This window comes from Accipiter gentilis, chromosome 29 (assembly GCF_929443795.1).
Source record: "Accipiter gentilis chromosome 29, bAccGen1.1, whole genome shotgun sequence".
Lineage (NCBI taxonomy): Eukaryota > Metazoa > Chordata > Aves > Accipitriformes > Accipitridae > Astur > Astur gentilis.
In genome coordinates, this window is record NC_064908.1 from 15,846,976 (window position 1) to 15,863,725 (window position 16,750).

General features: G+C 46.5%; 1 protein-coding gene and 1 non-coding gene across 14 annotated transcripts in view; both read left to right on the forward strand.

Annotated features, from left to right (window-relative positions):
* The window catches only part of PRRC2B (proline rich coiled-coil 2B), a 51,544-nt gene that overhangs the window by 25,787 nt on the left and 9,007 nt on the right, over window positions 1–16,750 (forward strand). For 10 of the 13 annotated variants that reach the window (XR_007509889.1, XR_007509890.1, XM_049831774.1 and 7 more), the window contains 14 exons: window positions 39–229; window positions 2,662–2,869; window positions 3,619–3,838; window positions 4,496–6,559; window positions 8,110–8,309; window positions 9,143–9,288; window positions 10,529–10,670; window positions 11,285–11,367; window positions 12,077–12,268; window positions 12,408–12,602; window positions 13,038–13,124; window positions 14,094–14,198; window positions 14,808–15,000; window positions 16,284–16,381. Coding sequence is in view for 11 of the 13 variants with exons in the window: in XM_049831774.1 (XP_049687731.1) it covers window positions 39–229; window positions 2,662–2,869; window positions 3,619–3,838; window positions 4,496–6,559; window positions 8,110–8,309; window positions 9,143–9,288; window positions 10,529–10,670; window positions 11,285–11,367; window positions 12,077–12,268; window positions 12,408–12,602; window positions 13,038–13,124; window positions 14,094–14,198; window positions 14,808–15,000; window positions 16,284–16,381 (4,124 nt within the window). In the remaining 2 variants the exon portion in view is untranslated. The remainder of the gene's footprint in view (window positions 1–38; window positions 230–2,661; window positions 2,870–3,618; window positions 3,839–4,495; window positions 6,560–8,109; window positions 8,310–9,142; window positions 9,289–10,528; window positions 10,671–11,284; window positions 11,368–12,076; window positions 12,269–12,407; window positions 12,603–13,037; window positions 13,125–14,093; window positions 14,199–14,807; window positions 15,001–16,283; window positions 16,382–16,750) is intronic. The other 3 variants (XM_049831779.1, XM_049831781.1, XM_049831785.1) reach the window with 2 other exon arrangements.
* On the forward strand, window positions 15,247–15,340 carry LOC126052543 (small nucleolar RNA SNORD62). The gene has a single exon (XR_007510079.1). It is a non-coding gene; the product is annotated as a small nucleolar RNA SNORD62 (small nucleolar RNA).

A 16,750-nucleotide genomic window follows, 5' to 3' on the forward strand; every position in this document is an offset into this window, starting at 1 on the left:
TGAGCAGGGCTTATCAAGGCTTATTTTCTTCACTGCAGCAACCCCTGAGTTTCACACACAGGATGTCTCTGTTGGCTACCTGGAAGAGGAGACTCCAGCTCCAGCAGCAGCAGCCCAAAGCAGCAGTGAGGAGGAGCTCAGAGAAGTTCCCTCCCCAGCACAGGAATTCAACAAATACCAGAAATCTCTTCCCCCACGATTCCAGAGGCAGCAGCAGCAACAGCAGCAGGTAATAGGTGTGACACTCCCACCCCTCTTCCTTTGGACCCCCACAAAACCATTGTGTTTGCTTGGCAGTACTCACAGATGTATCCTGACTGACATGGGTAAAAGGGCTCTCTATAGATTACATGAATTTTACGTGCACCCTGTGATGCTGGAGCTATTGTGATAAGGGCTTTCTGTGGCAGGGAGAGGTGTGGGCAGGTCACATTTGTCACTTGCCTGGGAGAAAAGTAGACACTGCTGTCAGAAATGTTGACTTGTCTTGCATGGTTGTCTGGGTGTCTCCTGACAATGTGAAATCTTAGGGCTATGTGGTTTGTAGCAGAGCTCTGGTTTGCAAATGTGTACATGCAGGAGAAGCTGGGGATGTTCCCCTTCCTGTGTCCAAAGAGCAGCAGTGGCTACCTTGGTACTTGCTGTAGGCCTGATCCAGCAAAGTCTTCAATGCCTTTGGCTGGCAGTGAACCTGGTGAGCATCTGTTCTTCTTTCCTGGCACAAGATGAGAGCCACTGTTCTTCAGCACTGCTGCAGTGACAGGCAGCTGAATATACAAGGGAAAGGAAAACCTTTGGGGATCAGCTGCTTCCATTCACTTTGCACTTGCTGTGCCCTTACCCTTTTAGGTAGGGGCAGCTGTTTGGTTGCCAGGGGCAAATTGTGCTTAGGTTGGAAGGTAGTTGGACTGGTCCTGGGCTGAACATGAGGGTTGTGAAGCGGCACACTTCTCGTTCCACCTCCTGCCTTTGCAGAGAGGTGGTCCTCCACATCTGCTCTCATCTTCTACCTACCCAACTCTTTTTCTGTGAGGTTCTTTCAGTATTTTCTTTGCACCATAAATATGTTTGGTCTTAATGGTTTCATTTTCGTTTCATTGAAAAATGTCTTCTGGGGCTCTCGGAGACCAGCCTGAACTGCTTTGTCTTGCGTCTTGCCCGGCCTTACAGTGTTGTATGTGCCATACATCCTGTTCAGCTCTTCTTCCAGATGCAGTGAGCCTCCTTAGGACAGCAGAGTCAAAGCAAGGGGCAGAATATCCACGCTTGAGATAATGCAAAGTTAATTGCCATTCTTCATAGAATAACCACTTGAAATGTGATACAATCAACACTGCTGCAAACCTTAGTGAAGAGCTCACATTTGGCTTTTGCTTGGAAGCTCAGTAATTGCTTTTTTATGGATGTTCCCCTGTGCTTGTTAGTGGGCAGTTGATGTTTTCATGATTCAAATGTACAGCAGCAAACGCTGCTAATGTTACTCTTTAAAAGAGATGCTCTTAAACCAAAAATAATTGGATGTCTTTGCTGTCTTGCTAATAACACCACAGGTCATTGCTACTGGAGGAACATGAAATTTTCATTTTATTTTCTCTTATCCTCTGTGTTGTTAGTATATATGAAGCAGTTTATATTTTGGCTGGCTTGTGTTGCTGCTTTGGTAGCAATGGTTCCATGAAAAGAACAAAATAAAAAAACAGTGTTGGTATCATTCATGAAATATTTTCTCCAAGGTACTGAAGCACTAGATAACTTGGATATAATCTTTGCATTTATCTGAGTTTCTCTTTTGCCATAATGATGTGTCAGGTTCAGATTTAAGGGTGTCTCTCTTGCTCTGCAGTAGGGGGTTGGCTTTTTTTATGAACAGTTACAGACACTGTAAGCTTAGTAAGAAAAGATGGTGGGAAGTTTGACGGGTAAATAGATGTATTTCATGCTAATTGGAGCTGTTTACCTTTGAAAGCTTTCTTCAGTACACAAAGCTCCCTTCAAATATAAGTTCTTCTTGGAACTTCAGCAGAAGTTAAATGTCAAATCAGATCAGCATCATGACAGTCCTCAGCTAAAGGAAGGTGAACTGGCCGTGTGGGAGATGGGACACAACCCGAAGGTGTCAGCCCATCTCTGGAGGATGTACCGGAAATACTATAAAATATTAATAGCTGTCTTAACTGAGTTTAGGTTGTTCTTATTTAATCTGTTTGGCTAACATGAGTAGAACTAATATATATGCACATTAAATAACTTACAATTGCATTTCCTCCAAACAGCAACATCTTCTAAAGTATTTGGTTTCAATTAAGAAATTGTTTGACAGAAAGCTGCCCTGTGTCTCATAGAAGCATTGAGAAAATGCAAACTCCAGTCTTGAAGCTGATCCCTTGCATTTGGCCATGTAGTGTGGCCCATAGTGGAGTGAGATTCTGGCTGCACTTCTGGCTGCAACATATTTGGGCTGGTTTGGGTGTTTAGAGAATAATGACAACTGCCACGTTCCCAGCTGGTAGTGAATTGCCCTTATCTGCTCTACCCTCCCATCTGATCTGCTTTTGAGCCTCTAACACATGGAATGTGTTTTCCTTTGGCTGGCCAGTTTGCAAGTGTGATTCCTGGCACCGTGACCATTCATGTCAAACGGCCCATCCTTCTTCCCTGCAGGAGCAGCTGTACAAGATGCAGCACTGGCAGCAGCAGCAAGTCTATCCTCCCCCATCCCATTCCCATCCCCAACGGACGTTCTACCCGCCACACCCCCAGATGCTTGGCTTTGATCCTCGCTGGATGATGATGCCCTCTTATATGGACCCTCGCATGGCCCAGAGTCGCACCCCTGTAGATTTCTACCCTTCAGCCCTTCACCCTTCAGGTAAGGTGTTTTCAGCATTTCCCTTTATCATGGCTGTTGAGTTGGTCCATATCTGGAAAGTTGCTGTGCTTCATCTTACCTCTGTCCAGACTTTGCGTCCTGGCTGGCTGTGATTGACCTTCTCTAGGAGGATGAGAAAGAGTTGGTTGCAATGAGAGCTGGTGAGGGAACAGAGGAGGTTGGGAGGGAGGACACCTGCCTGTCCATCATCCCCTGCACTGCAGTGGGAGATCTTTCCTAGCAGCTTTGGAGTCTTAGTGGGTGTAAAAGCAGATCTCGCCCCTTGGAGGAGAAGGATCAGTTTGGGAGTTACTGTAATCATGTGAAATATTAATAGACCCCCTTCAAGAAATGTGATGGAGAAATCCTGTAGTTCCTGAGCTGTGTGCTCCTAGCACCTTCCTTCCTTGTTACTGGTCTTCAGAGGTGTGAATATAAACATCAGGACATATAAATCATTCCCTTGCGTTTGTGGTTTGCTTTTACACACGTGCTTACTTCCAAGCCAGTGATGGTGTGTAGTGTTCTGTGCAGACTGGGCTCTGAAAGTTGTGCTACCTTCTGTATTACTCTAGGTGTACTTCCCAGCTGTGTATTTCCTAAGCACAGGCTCCCCTCTACCAGAAAGGTTTCCATGGCTGCAGTCACCTGCTGCCCTGGAAGGAAGGGCAGTCAAACTAGCTGTGGATTGTTGATTCTTCTTGGCTACGAGATCCTAGTGTTAATGGTATGAACTCTGTCGTGACCAGGAATTATGAAGCCCATGATTCAGCAGGACACCATTGGTGGGAGCAGCTGTCGGTCTGAAGATCAGAACTGTCAGGCAGGGCAGGCAGAAAGGAAAACTGCTCCCTTGGACCCTGTGCCAGTGTGGGGTCAGGAGAGCTACACATCTCTGCAAAGCAAAGGGTACTCCCTGTCACATCAAAAACAGGCTGACAACATGACCATGGAGGGGCTGCATGCCAGGTGAGTGCAGAACTTCCCTGTCCTCATGCATGCTGTGGTGGGAGGTGCTGCCGTAAATCATCTCCTGCTGAAAAGCAGATGTAGAGTTGACCCACAAGATATCTCTGAACAGGCCAAGGTACTGATCGATCTGGTAGCACTATTACACTGTTGAGTGTTTGTGTCGTGGAGGTGCTTAGAGACTGAGCTATTCAGAGTTTTTCTATCTGATGCCAGTCGAGGCTGACCAGCTTGGAGCCTGTTCAGTAGGAGAGAGGCACTTGTCACCTACATGGGTAGGTACAGAAAACAATGAGTCAAAAATTCTGATACTTGCTAGTTTGTCTCCTAATTCTTTGGGACTTTCTGAAACCAATTCCTTGTTTTCAGATCTCCACATATGTTGGAGGCTGAATCTCCCTTTATTTCTTAAGTTTGCTGCCCATCATAGGAACTTCTTTCTTTATCATCCATTGATTTGACAAACCAGGCAGTACAGCCTGGGGCCACAGCATCTGCTCAGCGTTCAGGTATTTATAGGCTCATTGCCTCATGATTTGGAACAAACCCTGATTTATTTATTTGTTTCCACCTCTTGTGCCCAGCCTGGGCCTTTGGAGATGTGCTGTGCTCTGCATTAGCTGACTTTCTTTTGTTTGTTGTTTGTTTCCTTCTCAGGAATGACAGTTACTCTGCTTCTCCTGGAAGGCCAGAGAGTCTGAGCACCCAGCGAGATCTCTTTGAGGAGAGAGGGGAGGAGTACTTGAATGCTTTTGACAAGAAGGCCCAGGCAGACTTCGACAGCTGTCTGTCTTCTCAAAGGATAGGCCAAGATCTCTTGTTTCAGCATCAGGAGACTGTGCAGGAAACCTGTCCTGCTGGCAACCGCCATGCAAACTTGAGGTGTTCGCCCCTAGAACCTGATTTTATCCAAGCAGAGAAGAAGCCTGAATATAATGGCTGGGATATCAGCCACCATCAGAAACCTGCAGAGACTGCAGCAGAAGTTGCTGAGGAAGTGCCCAGGGATGAGCAGTCATTCAGTGCTGACCCGTGGAAGAAAGAAGGAGCTAATACCAAACAGCCTACTGAAGAGACAACAGAGTGGGCTCCTGAGAACCGGAACACCAGTGGTCAGCACCAGGAGCAAATGGGGAGGACGCGACGATCAGGCCCAATTAAAAAACCAGTCCTGAAAGCCCTCAAGGTGGAAGAGAAAGAGAAGGAGATGGAGAAGGTTAAACTGGAGGGAGAGGACACCTCACGCCCACTGAAGGAGAAGGCAGCAGTTCAGAAAGTAGAAAATGAGTCAGATGATTCTGCAGCCTTACTAAACTCCACGCGTTACCTGCTGGATGACAAAGGTTCTTCCCAAACCAACCTTGCCCGAGAGGCTGAGAAGTCCCAGGAGGAAGAGGAGGAAGAAGAGGAGGAAGAGAAGCCAGAAAGAACCTGGGAGAACAAATTGTCCAGAGAGTCTGGTGATCTCCCTCCCACAAAAAGAAACAACTGGATCTTCATTGATGAGGAACAAGCCTTTGGTGGGAGAGGCCAAGGGCGTGGGCGAGGGAGAGGCTTCAGAGAGTTCACTTTCCGAGGCCGAGGCACTGTTGTGGGCAGCCGGGGAGTCTATAACAACCAGCGGAGCAGCCGAGGGCGAGGGCTTCGGGAGTTCAACCAGCCAGAGGACTTCCCTAGAGGCAAGCCAAGGCGCCGGATTGCAAGCGAGACACACAGTGAAGGGTCAGAATACGAGGAGCTCCCCAAGCGTCGCCGGCAGAGGGGCTCAGAAAACAGCAATGAAGGCTCTGTGCTGGACAGGGAGGACAGTGATTTGAAAAAGGGAGACTTCAAAGAGTCTTGGAGGTCCAACAAAATCTATTCAGATGACCACAGTAGTCTGGATCCTAAGATGAGGGCTCCAAGAGCTTTTGGGAGATCACTGCCGCCAAGACTGAGCAACTCTGGCTATGGGCGAAGGAGTTTCATGGGTAAGGAGCCCAGCCAGTGGCAAAGCAGGAGTGGGGGAGCAGGGTGGCAGGAGTACAGCCACGCCTCTCCATCAGACACTTTTGGGAGCAGGCAGCAGTCTGACAGGGACTACATTCAGGATTCTTATAAACATGTGGATTCCTTCTCCAGCCGGGTTTTTGATGAGAGTCATCTGGATGACAAAAGACACTTTTTCCAGGAGGATTACTCAGCTGATCAGGAGAACATAGAGAACAGGCCATTCAGGAGGCGGCGTCCCCCCCGCCAAGACAAGCCCCCACGATTCAGGCGCCTCAGGCAAGAGAGGGAGTCGGTCGGCCAGTGGAACCCCGAGGAGGGAAGCCCCAACCTGCTGCCCAGCCAGTGGCCTGGAAGACCCAAGCTGACCACTGCAGAGAAGAGCAGCATCTCGGGCAGACGATCTCCTGAGCTGTCCTACCAGAACTCATCAGACCATGCCAACGAGGAGTGGGAGACAGCATCTGAAAGCAGTGACTTCAGTGAGCGGCGGGAGAGGCGAGATGGAGTTTCAGAGAGTGAAGGCCAGCTGGAGGGCGGCCTCGGGAGTGGGAGCTTGGGAGAGAAGAGGGAGCTAGCGAAGCGGAGCTTCTCAAGCCAAAGGCCACTTGTCGACAGGCAGAGCCGCAAGGCCGAGCCAGCAGGGTTTGCAGAGCAGTCTGTCAGGACTGGTGTAGGAACAGCTTCCAGATACGAGAGCCAGCAGAATGGGACACTGATAAAAACCAAAAGGTAAAGTTGCATTCTGACGTATGGATATCTGTCATCTGATATGCAGATACTGGAGGAGTGGAGAAGGGCTGGACTGTGGGTGAGGAGCTGTTGACTGTGTTTCTTCTAGTGCAGGTGACTTCCAGCACCATTTATCCAACCTTGTGACATCCAAGGGTCTTATCGTTGTCTGTTTTACAACCGACTGACGTCTTTGCTTCCATGCTGGGAATCCAGGTTTATGGAAGTTGCTGAGACACTGTGGGCACGATGTGCTATTCTTCCTCACCTTAGTTTTGGGCCAAGATGGCTCTCCGCTTTCTGGACTGCCTCTCGCTGGAGGCACGAAGGATAATGAAAGAAATCCTGGTCCTTAACTCCAAACCTATTGTGTCCTTCCTGTCCTGTCATGGGTCCCCAGTGGAGTATAGGAGAGCACAGAAGTGAGGGTTGGGTTTTCCTGGGATAAGTTGCCATGAGCTGTGTAGGTTGAGCACCTGGATTTCCAGTAGTGTGGTTGTGGCATGAGCACAATGTGTGACATCGCCAGTCCTAGCTTTGCCTGAGCAAATATTTTCTTACATCTTAGTGGAGACCAGTGATGAATGGCAAGCAGCGCTGTGTGTTCCTAGCATGGTGGGAGGAGTTCCTCCTGAGACTATTTTAAGACAACTCTGACACTAGGGATAAATATTTTCCTGTGTCCTGTGAAAAATTTGGTGATTGACAGGACACTGGGTTAGGTGGGCCTTGGTCCTGGGCCAATTTGACAGCTCCCTCGTTAGCCTTTTCCTTTAACAGGAACAGGTGGAAAAAAGAGTCCTGTGCAGCTGCATTTTATTGGGTTTAAAGCACTGATAAATAGGCAACTTGTTCTTTGTTTTCTGTCCTCTTGTGCCCCATTTCCCCCAACTCCTGGATGTAGTAACTACTAGTAATTTATATAGAAATAAGGGAGAGGAGAGCTGATGTCTGGAAGGGTGCAGGCAGATAGAAAGGGAAAGTAAGGGAAGGGGGGAACTTTTTTTTTTACCTTCTCCTTTAACCATGCCTCTCTTGAGTTGAATATTTGGGAATGATGTGTGGATGGTGGTCAAATGGGCAAAGTAATTCTGGGAGAAACAAAATGGGAAACTTTTTTTTTTTTTTCCTCGATGTCATCAGCCTCTCCCCATTTCCCTTCCCCTCACCTGATGCTTGCCAAGAAATGTGTGTTAATTGCAAAGAGGAGCAGGGGAGCTGTTAGAGCAGTGTTATAGGAGGGTAGGAGACACTGCAGAAGCAGAGAGCCCTCCTCGTAGGGACAAGCTAGGCTATTAGCTTTGTTGCGGGGGCAGTGTGTTGGTTGATTCATGAGTACAGGTATTGTTCTGTTTCCATCCCACTTCCCCAGTAACATCCTTGTAATGGGCTCTGTGCTCAGAATTTAACATCTGCTTCAGTTGAGCGAAGGCTGGGGAAGGATGAGATGCAATTAGAAAAATCATAAAGAAAGTAATAGCCCATATGTTTTCTTCTTGCTACTTTTACTCATCGTCTTGTGGAAAATCTAATTTCTTCTTTCCTTGTAGGTCTCCAGAAGAAGGAGGTGGCCTTGGCAACACCAGTGGTGGGAGCAGCCACTCTATTTACAGCTTGGATAGGGCCTCCCATGCAAACTCAGAGAGTGCTGAGGGTCCAGGTAAAAAGCCAGAGAAGGAGCCCAAATCCACTGCGCAAAGAGCAAGTGAGAAGGGAGAGGCCTTGTCACAGTTCGAACTGAGTTATGGAAGTGAGTGTCTTAATTTGTTTCCTTTAAAGGGATAACATGTTGTGGCTAACTTCAAGCCAGACTGATTGAATCCAGTGTAATTTTAAATATCAGGTTAGATTTTTTTCCGTTTATTTACTCAAGCAAGAAAATTCTAGTGTATCTAAATAGGGAAAACATGGAAGACAAAGGTGGTTTTAAATTTTAACCCCAAACTTTCAGCCAGATCTGACAGTTTCTCTAATGTTTCTTCTATAGAAAGTTTGGTTTTAGGGAGAATATTTCTATCCAAGATGTTAAATTTCAAGCCCAAAATACCTTACATAGTGCGAAGGAAGTTGAAAGAGCATCCAGAGTGGGGAATTTGAGTCTGAGCTCATGACAGGAGGGCAAGAAATTAGTATCTCTGAAACCATTGGCATTAGGCCATGACTCAGCTTTTTGCTGTTCATAGAGCTGAGGTTTTACATCCAGAGGAGATGGGTGTGTTTTCAAAAGTACCTATGCCTGCTTTGTCCTTGCTAGTATTTGGAAAGGTGGGGGGTTTCTTTTCAACTGGTACTATACCTAAAGCTACCCCAGTTACCACGTGGCTCACATTCCCAAGCTCTTCCAGCTGGAGCATGCTCATCTTGAGGTAGAGGAGAGCAAAGCCCTGCAGGATAAAGTGACTGGTAGATGTCAACAGATTACCATGGCTTAGTTTTCAAAGCTTACCTGCAGTGCTGTTGGCTGAACTTGTTTGCCTGTTGAATGGTTCCTATTTGGAATGCACTCTTTAAATTATTGCAATCATAAAGCTTTATATGCATACGCACATGCACTGTTTTTTCCTCTATATATGCTTTGTTCAGGTACCATCATTGATAATCGGGTGTCTAACACAGCAGAAGAGAATGAAGTAGGTTCTATGGCAGGTGAAGGCTTCATTGAGGTTCTTACTAAAAAGCAGCGTCGCTTACTGGAAGAGGAGCGAAGGAAGAAGGAACAGGCTGCTCAGGTGAGGAATGGGAGGCAGAAAAAGCTTAACCTGATACATTGTTTGGACTGCAGTCAGAGGAACAGGGCCCCAGAAGTGTTTGGATGAGCAGAAAAACATGCAGTTGGCCAAGGTAGTACAGATCCTGGAAACATATTTTGGCTCAAATGGGCAGGGGCCATTGGTCTGAAGAGGATGGTTAGACTTCTGACTGTTCTTGTTTTCTAGCATAATTGTTAATTGCAAGTTATGGAGTGTTTTCTAAAGTGATCCTCATCCAAAGCAGCTTCACTCACTAAGCCAGTTGCTGGCTGTAGTTGGTGGGCAGCAGTGACCAGTGGAGGACCTCTGCACTCTTGCTGTGTCAACAATGTGTTACTGCTAGAACAGGATGTGGTAGCTTCCTTGCCAGAGGTGTCATGTTTGTGTTCTGGGCACCTGACCAGAAAGAAACTAACAAACTGGAAGAAACTCTGACAATTTCATGTTCATAATAGGATAAAAGAGTTGATTTGCAAGAAAAGTTGTAAGACTGCAGTGTGGGTGGCTTAGTTAAGTAATGTTTAGGAGGGGGGGCATTTGTCTTACATGTACGGGAAGACTGCAGATTCTAGGGAGATAAGAGAATATTTTGACATGAAAGGAGACTTGGTGAAATCTGGAGGACTAAATGCAAATGAAGAGCGTCATTGGGAAATGCTTCCTGACAAGGAGGGCTTGCAGTAGGTTCAGAGAGTCTCGCAAGCAAAGTTACAAAAGCCTGGTTGCTTGGCAGCTTTAAAATTAAGCTGAAGACAATGTGTGAATGTGCAGTGGAAGGGTCTTGCTGTTGCAGAGATATGTGCTTCTCTTTCTGTTCAGATCTTGGCTCTGTGAAAGAGCCATCTCTGTATTGTGAAATTATTAATTGATCTTGCTTTAGCTGGAGTAAAAAAGAGAGGAATTAAGCAGAGCAAGTATGTTGTAGTGTCAGTTTTGTTTTGCTTTGCTTTGTATCCTGTTCCCCCACCTCCCCAAAAGAGAAGAATCTCATGCTGCTGAAGGCAGGTTTTTTCACAGCCTTGTTAGACGGGGGAACCTCCCAGTAGCCACTGGGTAAGAGTGGGGAGGGAGTCAGAACTACTTTGTATGGTTCTGTTACATGAGTTGGGGGCTCTTCACATTGCAGCATTTAGAAATCCAGGGTTTGAACTTGCCAGGAGCAGACTGTGTTAGTCCAGTGCAGTAACAGGTCTTGCAGCCTGTGCCTTTTCTCTCTTAGGCACCAGCTAAGGCCCGCGTCCTTCAGTCTCGCATCCCTCCTCGATTTGCTAAGAAACAGAACAGCTTGTGCTTGGAGCAAAGTGATGTAACAGTATCTGGAAACAGCCTGGGCACAGAGATCTGGGAGAGCAACAGCCCAGGTGAGTTTGAGTCTGTTCTGAGGTGTTTCACAGAGCTGAGGAATCCTCTGCTGTGTGCAGGAAGGATGGGGTGTCTGTGCTTAAGAGGAGACAACCTTTTCTTGTCTGTTAGCTCCCCTCCCACTTCCAGCATCAGACATCTGGAGTAGCATCTGTTCAAAACTACTGTTCAGCCATCCTCCTCCTGTTGTTGACCATGTCAGTCTCCTAATCTGTTTCTTGAGTCTGTGTAACATCAAGATCCTACTATATAGCGTTTTCTAGCCTGTTGGGCTGGATCTACTTCAGCCATTTTCTTATTTTGCCTTCCTCTGTTTTCTCATCCTCTAGCACTGAATAGCTAGTGCCTCCCTCGTTTCTCTCTGCCCTTTCTTTCTCCTGTTGTTTTCATGTTCCCTAAGAAGTCTCTTCCCTGTTCTCTACCCTCGCTCTCCATACCCTGTTGTCTTTGTGCTGCATCATGTCTCAGCTGATTGGGCAACACTAGTTTTCTGAGATGGCAAAAATATCTTGTGTCTAGAAATGGAAAGTTAGTAGTGTAACATGCACAGTGTACAAGGTGTGCTCACAGCTGTGTTTCAAGCAGGTGAACCCTGCGTTCTGTTCTCTTCCAGCTCTTTCCGTTCAGTCTCCTGGCAGTGATTCCTGGAGCAAGCCTGTAAATACCTTTAATGGTACTGAATCTAGCGCCACTGAGGTAAGTGGCACCTAATGTGCCATTCAGGTATTGCGTGTATAAAATACTAATGTTAGGTGGCTTATGCTTCTCATTGCTCCATCTGTGCTTAGCGACTCTCAGCTCTGCTTGTGCAATTTTAAACTGTCTCTTTGCAGTTCTGATTTGAGCTTGATGCTCAAATCTTGACCTAGAGGGCCAAGCACTGCTTGGTGTTACATGTGGGTATAAATCTGGAGTAACTGTCAGTAGAGCTATTCCAGGGTTATGCTCCTAACTGGACACAGAGCGTGGTCGAGGATGGTGGAATCCCATAGGTTGTGTTTGTGTGCCTCATGCCTGTGAGCAGTGTGTAGCTGTAGCCTTAATGCAGGGAGGGCGGAGGAGGTTCCTGAATGTTTCACCTCTGGAGACCAGAGTTCAAATCTGGTTTGGGTCACAAGTGAAATGAGTTTGGCAATTTCAGCCTAGTTGCTATGTGTGATACTTTTTCCTTATTCTAAAGCCATGGTCCGGTCGGTGTATTGGTTAACCTGTCTCAGGGTTGTGTAGAGCTGAAGCAGCAGCCAAGGGATGCCTGCAGGTCAGGCCCAACTCCTTTGCAGTTAACCAAGAATGTGATTTGAAAAGGGGACATGGTCTTGCTGTTTTCTGGGATTATTTTTTTTTTTCCTCCTTTGTGGAGCTGGGTCGGAGTCTGGGGCTTTAACACATTTCGTGCTTTGCATAGCAGGGTTTTAAAGGCAGCCAGGGGGATAGTGGCATTGACTTGAGCGCGGAGTCTCGGGAATCCTCCGCTACCTCCTCTCAGCGCAGTTCTCCATATGGCACCCTCAAACCAGAGGAGATGAATGGGGCTGGCCTGGTGGACCCAAAGCCTGACTGCCAGAAGGAGCAAGTGCAGAAGCAATCTGATAAAAAGGTAATCTGGATTTGCAGCCAAGCCAGAGCACATAGTGAGAGACCTTGTGAAGTGGTTGTGTTGTTCTTGATAGCATTTTTAAGGCTTGAGATTGGGTTATTCAGTCTTTGTGTCTCAGCCTCTCTGCTTTCCTGTTAAGGATTCAGATCAAGGCTCAGGACAGAACAAGGAACACAAGCCTGGACCAATCGGCAACGAACGCTCCCTGAAAAACAGAAAGGGTTCGGAGGGAACGGAACGGCTGGAAGGGAATATTCCCCCTGTTAACGGGGTGGAAATTCACGTGGATTCTGTACTTCCTGTGCCACCCATTGAATTTGGAGTAAATCCTAAAGTGAGGATTGAATTTAATTTTATCTTCTTGGTGATTTGAGCTTGTTGAGATATGAAAGGTGGTTTGAGGCAGAAGGATTATTTAGAGGAGGCTTCCAGCTGTAGATTTGCCTTAGATTTCATTACTGACACAAACCAGGTACTCAAGATGTCTTGGCAAACACATAATATCCTCTTGGAAATATTGTCCCAAGGACCAGCTGGGGTGGTATCAGAAGTGAGGGACAGAAGTATGGCCATCTAAGCCTTTGTGCGCCTCTGGGGGTTGCCTGCTGCTGAGTGCTGAGAAGTGTCTTTTTGTTCTCTTCCAGCAAGGCTTACTGGAGGACAATCTTTAGTTTCTAGTGTCATAATTCAGGCTGAAGTCATTAACCATGAGAAGCAGATGGATGGCCCTTGGACCTGGATTTGAATTTTGTGTGTTTTGCTTTTTCAGGACTCTGACTTCAGCTTGCCGCCTGGTTCTGCCTCTGGCACTGCAGCTAACCCTGTCACCAAATTGCAGGATGCCTTGGCCAGTAATGTAAGTATTTATTTTTTCTTTTGGCATTGATTCGTTGGAGATACTCCTTAGTTAAACCTCAGATGCTTCCAAAGAGAGCAAGCATATTTCTTTGCCGTTAACTTCACACTTAATACTTAGGCAACACACGTAACTAAAATCCATAATGGAAATCTGTGCCTTCAAGGTACCTTGATACTTCTGAGCCAGTGATGCTCATTTTGATATAGGGAGCAACTCCATTATCATTGTGACCTGTGTAAAGCAAGAGGTATTGCAGATCTCTGACATCACCAGTCTCCTCCCCTGAGACACAAAAGAGTGCTGGTAATGGACATGATGCAGACAGATAGTGGTGTTTTTAGGCCTGGGCTGCCCACTTCCTCAGAAGGTCTCATCTGCCACAGCAAGGCAGAGAACTGTAACTTGTTAGTCAGGCCCTTCTGGAGGTTTCCCAGCTTATTCCAGCCACCTGGGTATTTCATTATTATATGTGAAAGAATGAGTACACTGAAAGCCCAGCTTGTAGCTCAGCTGTGGACAACAATGTGAGAAACTCATAGAGCTGTTTTTGAAATGTCTTCAAGTTTGTAGGCCGTTTGATTTTGGAGGTTTGTCTTAAAGGGTGTTTCTTTTCAGAAGTGCTCTCTCAGAAACAGGTTTTGTCTGAAATCTAGGTACATTCCAAATATGGGACAGGAGGGCGAACTCTTCTGCAAATTGAAGTTACTGGATCAAATTGATGTTTAAGTGGAAGCTGGTGTAACTTGACATAGAGGGTGTCATTGCACATAACTGAAGCTTCATTTATTCCAACAGCAGAATGGATCATGGTTGAGTGTGGTACTTAACTCCTGCAGTACCACTGAGGGTTGAATCCTTTGTGGTGTAGTTACTAGAGCTGCCAGTTGAGGCTCTGTCAGCCTTGGTAGCTCATGACATTCTCCTAAGAGTTTATAAAATATTTACCATTTATGAATCTCCCCTCAGGCAGGGTTAACGCAGTCCATTCCCATTCTGCGAAGAGATCATCACCTCCAGCGGTGCATTGGCCTGAACCCAATGTCCTTCCCCACTGCAGACCTTACTCTTAAGGTAAGTAAGCTGGCATGTGTGTTTGTCCTAGGTGTGGATACCATGTCTCCATGGCCAGAGTAGTGAAGATGGAGAGTTCTTTCCCAGAGCATTTTGTTAGGTACTGCTAAACCTTTAATTAGCTTCTATAAAAGTTGTGCATATATGCTATTCAGCATGGGTGGAAGGGCATGTGTTTCAGCTGTCCTGGATGCTGAAGTCCTTACCAATTGTAGAACAGGTGCAACAGAGCTTTCCTACTATTTCAGTAGTCGGGTAGGATGGCTGGTCACGGATCCTAGGTGCTTGATGGTTTAAAGAAGAAAACCAACAAAAAACCCCCAACCAAACATAGAAACTACAACAACAAAAAAAACAAAATAAACCAAACCAAAAACCACCACCTCAACCCCAAAAAGCTCAGCAAATACCAAGGGGGATTGAGTGTTTGTGAAGGATGCTTGCCCACTGGAAATTGGTGTGAAACTCCTTGACCTGAGACCTGCCAGCTTTCCACTCTGACTAGACTAGATTGAATTTGAACTAATAGATCATAGATGAGCAACTCTAGGCTTCAGTATTGTCCTCCCCATTTGAACTGTCTGTAGTTATTGTCCTTCATTTCCGTAGATGGAGTCTGCTCGTAAAGCTTGGGAAAACTCTCCTAGTTTACCAGAACAGAACTCCCCAGGAGGTGCAGGCTCAGGCATCCAGCCTCCTTCCAGCGTTGGAGCTTCCAACGGTGTCAGCTACAGCTCTTTTGGTGGAGTTTCTATGCCGCCTATGCCTGTGGCGTCCGTAGCACCTTCTGCATCTATTCCAGGTACCTGCAAACTGTGGCAGTGGTATTTGCATTGTCTGGTTGGTATCTAGGAATCATCCCCCGATTCTTATGGCATGGTGAGAAGAGCTTCCATGTAAAGTAACTGGGTGGCTGGTATTTAACAGATGCTTAACACCAATTCAGTCAAGACAGAAAGAGGGACCATCTACCCACTTTGAAGAATGTTACTTGAGTGTGACTGGTATAATCTTAGTACAAGGACGACTTTCCCTGTGTAGCAGCAAGTCTCTGTGATGTCTCAATGGATCCTGCTTACCCTTCCCTGTGTGCTCGATAGAGTAGAAGGGAAATGAAGAAACAGAAACCTATGGCTGAGAGACTTCAACAGTCCCAATATCAATATCAACTATTCCTCTGCTCACTTTGCTATTTAAGTCACACGATCTGAGCACCTTCTGCTCTTCGTATGTAATAACAACGTGCTTACAGTTTGCCGAAGTCTGGGAGGTGGGAAGGTGTTGCTGTCCTTGAGTTAGAGGAAAAGCTTGAGCTCAGTCATGTTAGGTAGTGTGTGTAATTAGGGAGAGCATCTGGAAAAGAGGAATGTACTCGGATTCTCTGACTCCTGGGTCCCAAAGGACCTCTCAAGCACGCACTATCCTTCTCATTCCTCAATTCAAGAATGGAATGGAATATGCTGGACAGAAGTGATAGGGCGTGGACCACTGTAGTGACTCTGTTAATAGCTTCCACTTGGAAAATGGATTGTTCCAAGTCAGGTGATCTGCTTACCCACCCACTGTAACTTTGCTTGTAAATCCCATGGTTCAGATCTACACAGAACCACAGGAGTGGACAGCACTTTGATTGGTGCCACCTTTGGGGTGGATATGGCTTTTAGAGCTCTGGCGTGAAGGTCTCAAACACCATGTTTGCTCTTTCTGTCCCTCCTAGCTGCAAAGAGGAGATGACTGCAGGTTTCTAACATTTAGGAACAGTTTGGAGTGCAGGTCACCAATTCCTGAACTGTTAGTGTCTCTGAGTTTTTTGTGGAGGTGGGAAACCTGGGTTTACATTTAGCCTTTTACAGAAAGTTATGATTAATTCTCAGCAGGCCTACTACTGTAAAGTGGAGCTGCTGGCTTTGGTATGTGGACTTACGAGCTTTACAGGCTCTTATGAACGGGTACTGTGCTTGTGTTGACTTGCGAAGCTGGTTTCTGAAAATTAGGAAATAGTCTTGACCTGCAGGTCTTTGCAGCGTTCTGTGCCTGTATCTCCCCTGTACATTGAATTTACAGCCTGCCTTCTCTGATGTTTAGGTAACCATATTCCACCCCTGTATCTGGATGGCCATGTGTTTGCAAGTCAGCCCCGCCTGGTCCCTCAGACGATACCTCAGCAGCAAAGCTACCAACAGGTAAGGGAGAAATACAACTAGCTAGTGGTTTCTCAAGGAGTCTTCAAGGGTAGCATTTAGGAAGCGAAGAGTCACTTATCTCTCTGATAGCCCAAAAAAGTTTAGATGTGGCTCCCTTTAGGTTCCTTGAATGCTGCTTCCTAGTGGGTGTTACAGGTTAGTGAAATTGAAGGGAGGGGAATTGAGGTTTTTCCCTCTTCTTGTACCAGTGCCTTTGGGCTGGGTTTAACTGAAACAGATGCTGAGGCATCTGTGTGAGGTAAAGTGACTTTCAGTAAATTCTATAGCCTGTCAATGCTAATGAGCAATTTCACTAGCCTTAGTGAATAGGGTGTTAGGGTTGGGGAGAACCCCTTCAAGGTAAGCATG